Source organism: Hyla sarda, chromosome 1, assembly GCF_029499605.1.
Source record: "Hyla sarda isolate aHylSar1 chromosome 1, aHylSar1.hap1, whole genome shotgun sequence".
Taxonomy (NCBI): domain Eukaryota; kingdom Metazoa; phylum Chordata; class Amphibia; order Anura; family Hylidae; genus Hyla; species Hyla sarda.
This window is the reverse complement of record NC_079189.1, coordinates 384,171,916-384,178,036: the sequence shown is the minus strand read 5'-3', so window position 1 is coordinate 384,178,036 and position 6,121 is coordinate 384,171,916. Positions and strand designations below refer to the sequence as shown.

Here is a 6,121-nt window from a genome sequence, read left to right as displayed (position 1 = left end):
CGACCATTTCATGCGTGATGATGCACTTCCTCTAGCCAACGCCGATGGCATGCAGCGGGAGACACCTTGGGATGACCATTTCGTGCGTAATGACGCACTTCCTCTAGCCGACGCCATGTAGCAGGAGATGCCTCGGGACGACTGTTTCGTGCGTGATGATGCACTTCCTCTGATGGCTTCGGCTAGAGGAAGTGCACCATCACTCATGAAACGGTCGTCCCGAGGCGTCTCCCGCATGTCTGACTTCCTGCCCTGCCGCTTGTTGCACACAACTGAAGAATAAAGTACCCCACATTATGGTGAGTGCCGTCTTGTCTCTTCGTTGGTTTTCATCTGTACTTTTGCATTCCCCAGACTGAGCACCATCTACTAGGGACAGTTGTATTGCCGGTGCGGTAGTGTTTGCCCCAATTGGAGAATATTGCCACTTCCACACATTACTAGCTAGACAAGCAGTGCCGGTGAGTTGTTTCCCTCTGCATACCAGAATTTTTAAGCAGAACCCTGCCTAAGCAGTTAAAAAGCCAGCATGAGAATTATGCCACTGTACAATGGGTAATGTCAAAGGCTTCTGTCTGAAGTATGCTTTGGGTGTGTTTCCCATATAGCTGTTGGAATAACTGGTTTTTCTTCACTTCACTGTGCACATCATCAAGTACAGTTTTTTTTTTCTTCCAGGGAGGCACCCCCAGTAAAAAAAAAAAAAATATATAAAAAAAAAAAAAATATATATATATATATATTCATTATTATTCTGCCAGCGTACCCTTTTGTTGTAATTGTTAAGAACTGTTTTCACCTAATCTGTTATAGTCTAATAATAATCTAAAATTCCAAACTACTTAAAGTGCATGAGGCTAGATGGAATGTAAAATCTGGATAAAGCATATTGCTAGATTCTACATGAGACGTATAGCACTATGTTTAGTGCTGCACTGCTCTGTAAATGCATATATATGTCCTCTTCCTCCCAGCTTCAGCCACTCCCTCCGCCCTCTTGAATACCTACCACCTGTTCTATAAAGGTGTGGCCAGGAAACTCTAGTGTGTACTCACACTGTCACTTTACGGGGCTGAAATGGCTGTTCCAAAACTATAGTGCAGTGTCCTGGGCCAACTGGACCTTCACCCAGAACAATGTCTCCCAAAGCAGAAGCTGTGTCCCTCCGTACAGCACGGCTCCTGTCAGCTCTCTTCTATGCAGTGAGCTCATTCCTGATTATCCTGGTGAACAAGAATGTGCTCACCGGCTACAGGTAGGAAGATATTACAGTGTTCTAACATTGCTTAATCGTGGAGGCTGCTAGTACAACATGAATTAATGACTAATAATTGATTTTCTTACGAAACCTGTTCGGCTGGCTAAAGTGCGGAAGTCAGACTGGGTCTACACTGAAAATACCTGATGGTAGTGAAAATCTTTTAGTGCAAATGGGGAAAATATGACTGGTCTGATTCCTGTCATTGCTATATGGTATTGCATACACAGTAACCTGTTCAGGAAACCATGTTATAGAGAATAGCCTGTCAACAAAGATCTGCATGTAAATGTCCAGCTCTTACAGTACAAATGTTCTATTTCTAAAGGTGCACATACATCTTAAAGTGGATGAAAATGGACATTTCAAAAAAAAAAAAAAAAGGTTGTTTATCAGATGGAATTTAACATTTTTTAGCCTTATGATGACAGCATGTCTAAAGGAATTAGGAATTTTTGGGCGACAATCGGATGTAAGATCTGGGAAATGCATTAGGGTTACCGTGCATTTCCCCTTATACTACTGGACCCTTCAGAATATATGACTATATCTGTATCTTTTTCAGTTGTTCATAGTACAGGAGGTTTTCATCCTTGCGGCATACTAAAATGTTATGTTCGTCAAATTAATATATAGGTGCAGGACATGGACCAAACATAGTTTAAAAGTTATTCAGCCCATTAAACTCTATAAGCCCATTGTCTTTACGCCATGGTATACATCAGCATACTTGTTAGACAGGTTTCTGATGGATACCAGCAATGTATTGTTACGATGTCATTTGATGGGTATCTTCACATGCAAAAAATTCACTGTGGGTCACCCGTAGCTGCAATATTTCTTTGCAGAATTTCCGCATCAGAAAATCTGCAAGCGGATAATGTTGCTACCTTATAAAGTCAATGGGTAACAACATTCCCTACTTGCAGATTTATAGCTGTGGGTAAGCCCCAGCAGATTATTCACATGTGAACGCACCCTAATGCTTATTGTTATATTCTTTTTTCCAATAATCCAGCATCCTGACAGCTTCTTATGGTATCTTGAATTATAGATTACATTCTGCTTTCTCTTAAAGGAAATTGGGCAACTCTATATGATGCCCAAAACTCAAGAAGCAAGGAGGCACTGCAGAGCCGCAGGATGCACATCTTCCTCTAACTTTCCCTGTCTTGACATCTAGGGATCAGTGCTGGAAGCCGAGCACTGTACGTCAATCATGCAGGGCAGAGAAGGGTAAGTGAGGGAGGAGGTGTGCTTCCTACAGAACAGCAGTGCCTCCCTACTACTTGAGCTCTGAACATGACATGGAGTTGACAGGTTAATTTTAAAGGAAATCTGCCATCACTATCACCTGCACTAACCTCTCGAACAGACAGGTAGTGCAGGTTGACACTCATGATAACCATACTTACCTGGTCCGGTCCTGCGCTTCCCTTCTCCCGCTATCTTCGGTTTAGGGGCCGATTTGAAGAATGGCCGGAGCTTCCTGACGTTCGTTACACATCTGAGAAAGTTCTGGTGACTGTAGTGGAATAATTTAATTTCATACTGACTCAAATTACTATAAATAAAAAAGGGGACAGTACACAGATCACTTCTATTATCTATTTATACCCAGGACTGTATCTATAACAAGGGGGCATCCTCTACGTCTAGAGGAAAGAAGGGTTCTACACCAGCACAGACGGGGGTTCTTTACTGTAAGAGCATTTGAAATGTAGAACAAAAGGAACTTTTCACAGCGCTGGACCTTTCATGCAGAACAGGAATTAAGACATTATTCTCTAAGATGTCTTAGTTCCTGTTCTGCATGAAAGGACCAGCGCTGTGAAAAGTTCCTTTTGTTCTACATTTCCTTTACGGGGATAACCAAGCTTCCACCGGTTGAACAACAACAGCAGCAGGTCCCATTGTGATTCTGATGGCCTTCTTAAGGTGTTGTACTCTGAGCGCAATGCCACTTGGTAAGTGCAATTCTAGTAGTGAGACTATGGAACTCTATCTCTCTGGGAGGTGGTCATGGTGAACTCAGTAAAACAATTCAAAAGGGGTCTGGATGCATTCCTGGAGAGTAATAACATTACAGGTTATGTATACTAGAATAATAGGGACAGAATGTTGATCTGAAGATTTATTCTGATTGCCATATTTGGAGTCGGGAAGGAATTTTTCCCACTAGTATGGGGCAATTGGCCTCAGCCTCATAAGGGTTTTTTGCTGTTCTCTGGATCAACACGTTAGGGACAAAATAGGGCTATAGGTTGAACTTGATGTACTAGACTGGTGAATCCTAGACTGGTAATATTCTTTGATTCTTATTTCATTCATAAATGTAATCTACATGATCTCTTTTTTTTTTTCAAGTTTTCCCTCATCTACTTTTCTTGGAGTTGGCCAGGTAGGTCTACAAGTCAACCTATATCTTACTGTATAAAGAGGCCAAACAGCTGTGGTGTTAGAATCATATCAATAATCTGCTGTCTCTTTTACTATAATCTCATTAAAAGTCTATCGGCCAGATCTATCGGCCAAAGGTTGTCCGGGCATGCTGGGAGTTGTAGTTTTACAACAGCTGGAGACACACTGTTTGAAAATCCCTGACATAGTCATTCTGTTGTGGCAGAGGTGAAGACTGTTTTGGATCTGTATCTGCATGTAACACAAGCAGAGTTTCCTGCCGTTGCATGGTAACATCCACGGCCAAAATGTTGACCACAGGTATTTCTTCCTTTGTAATAGCAGTGTAAAGTACTTGGGAAGTGCTTATCCTGGGATCTGCTGGAGATACTATACCTTTGGGGAGATTTATCAAAACATTTTTAAAGAGGCCTCTGAGAATTGAAAGAAGCAATCTGATTGGTTGCTATGAGCAACTGCACCACTCTTGCTCTACACAGGTTTTGATAAATCTCCCCCCATATCTGTCCCATAATAGATGAACAAATCTCTGAACACATGGCATCAGCTGGTAGAAGCTAGGGTACTGATACCTCACATCTAGAAATCCAGTACCCAAGCCTTTAAGGGGTTTTCCGAATATTTATTTTTTGTATCTCTCCATGTGTAGTAAAAACAACAAAGACCACATACTTATTTCCCCCACTTTCCTGCAGCTGTTGTTCTGTCTGCGCCAGGTCCCCGCTGTGATCCTCTTCCTCCGAGTCTTAGAATGCTGGTATTAGAATGCATTGGGGATCATTCACATGGGTATTTAGGTCAATGTTATAGGATAAGGTTTGTTACTTGTTCCTACTTGTTTCAAATCCTGTTTTTTGAAGAAATATAACAATACATGTTTATACTTCTGTGTCTGAGATACCTTCTAAGAATTTGTATTATTTTTAGTGCATTTTTACATAAATCCTTTAATTTCAGTAAATGCAGTGCACTAGGTACTAATACTATTTATCTGCTTTATTAGATGGGATTCACAGTTCTTGTAATGTACCTAGGAAAGATAAATGGAATCATTACATTTCCAGATTTTGATAGAACAATCCCAAAAAGAGTGAGTATGTACAATGTTATTGAGAAATATATAATATAAAGTATAATAGAATTTACAGTTTGTTACTTTGCATCTGGGGGCTTGTGAACCTTTTGTCCTCAAAGTGGCTTTCATGTACACATCACAAAATTTTAGATCTTCTTCAATTCATGTGCCATATCTTCACTTCTGTAAAGGTTTTAAAGGGTACCTCTCATCAAAAAAACTTTTGATATATTATAGATTAATGTATGCAGAATAACTTTACAATTGCATGTTATTAAAAAATATGCTTCTTTCTATTTAATTTTCCACTTTGAAGAAATGACCACTAGGGGTCTCCCTACCAGTCCTGGCAGCAAGCATTTCAGACTCATGCTGAAGTCCTAAACATTACGAGCTGCCAGTCTGCTTTGTTCACAAAGGAGAACACTCAGAGCTGCCAGCCTGCTTTGTTCACAGCCTGTTTGGCTGTGAACAAAGCAGGCTGGCAGCTCTAAGTGTTTAGGACTCCAGCATGAGTCAGAAATGCTTGCTGACAGGACTAATCGGGAAAAATACAATAGAAAGAAGCATATTTTTCATTAACATGCTATTGGAAAGTTATTCAACATTCATTAATCTAAAATATATCAAAAGTTTATTCGATGAGAGGTACCCTTTAATGCTGAGAAAATAGAAATCCACAATAATTTCATTCCACCCCTAAACATTTTATCTCTATCCAAAGGGTAGGGGACAAGATGTCTAATCTTTCTGCGAACGACCTGCAGATTTTAAAAATATTACTTTTTTTTTTTTGCCATATTCCACACTAATATTGGAATCTGTGAATCTACAATAATCCAGCATGATTTAGTGTTGCAGGTGTACCTGTGGTTTATACTGTGGAATTATCCACTATGGGAAAATCTGCAGCATTTAAGCCCTATGTATATCCACTGTATAGATGTGTTTAAATGTGGCAGATAATCTAAATTAGGCAAATCAGGAACTGCAGTGGTATGTAAAACCACCCTAATGTTTTCTATAGGACATAATCCCAAAATTACAAGTGTTGACAAAAGGTTAAAGGGATTCTACTGCGCATAGAACCGCTTATGTCAAATCCCTTAAAAATGTGGCTCTTTTCTTGTACCTGCATCTACTTGCTTCAAATTACACCTTTTTATATCTACTAAATTCCTGTGGACAGATTTTCTGCATACTAAGGAAAAACTGTGTTGTCAGTGTAATGCAGGACCAATACTTGCTTCAGTTGTATCCTCCTAGGCAGTGCTAACCCGATAGTTGGCTACAGAGTAGTGTAAAAGTACAAGGGTGCCAGCATTGTCGTGTTCACTTCAAAGGCAACCAGTCACTAAGATTTGGC

General features: G+C 40.2%; 1 protein-coding gene and 1 long non-coding RNA gene across 3 annotated transcripts in view; one reads left to right on the top strand and one right to left on the bottom strand.

Annotated features, from left to right (window-relative positions):
* Positions 1-365: 365 nt before the first annotated feature.
* SLC35D2 (solute carrier family 35 member D2) overlaps positions 366-6,121 on the top strand; it is a 55,849-nt gene continuing 50,093 nt past the window's right edge. The window contains exons 1-4 of one of the 2 annotated variants that reach the window (XM_056524909.1): positions 366-461; positions 975-1,256; positions 3,627-3,660; positions 4,684-4,770. In XM_056524909.1, the coding sequence (XP_056380884.1) occupies positions 1,138-1,256; positions 3,627-3,660; positions 4,684-4,770 (240 nt within the window). In that variant the 5' untranslated portion in view covers positions 366-461; positions 975-1,137. Of the gene's footprint in view, positions 462-974; positions 1,257-3,626; positions 3,661-4,373; positions 4,497-4,683; positions 4,771-6,121 lie in introns of those variants that run through there. The other variant, XM_056524919.1, reaches the window with a different exon arrangement.
* Positions 4,424-6,121, bottom strand: part of LOC130276077 (uncharacterized) — an 81,861-nt gene continuing 80,163 nt past the window's right edge. The window contains exon 3 of the long non-coding RNA XR_008845014.1: positions 4,424-4,527. This is a non-coding gene — a long non-coding RNA (uncharacterized LOC130276077). The remainder of the gene's footprint in view (positions 4,528-6,121) is intronic.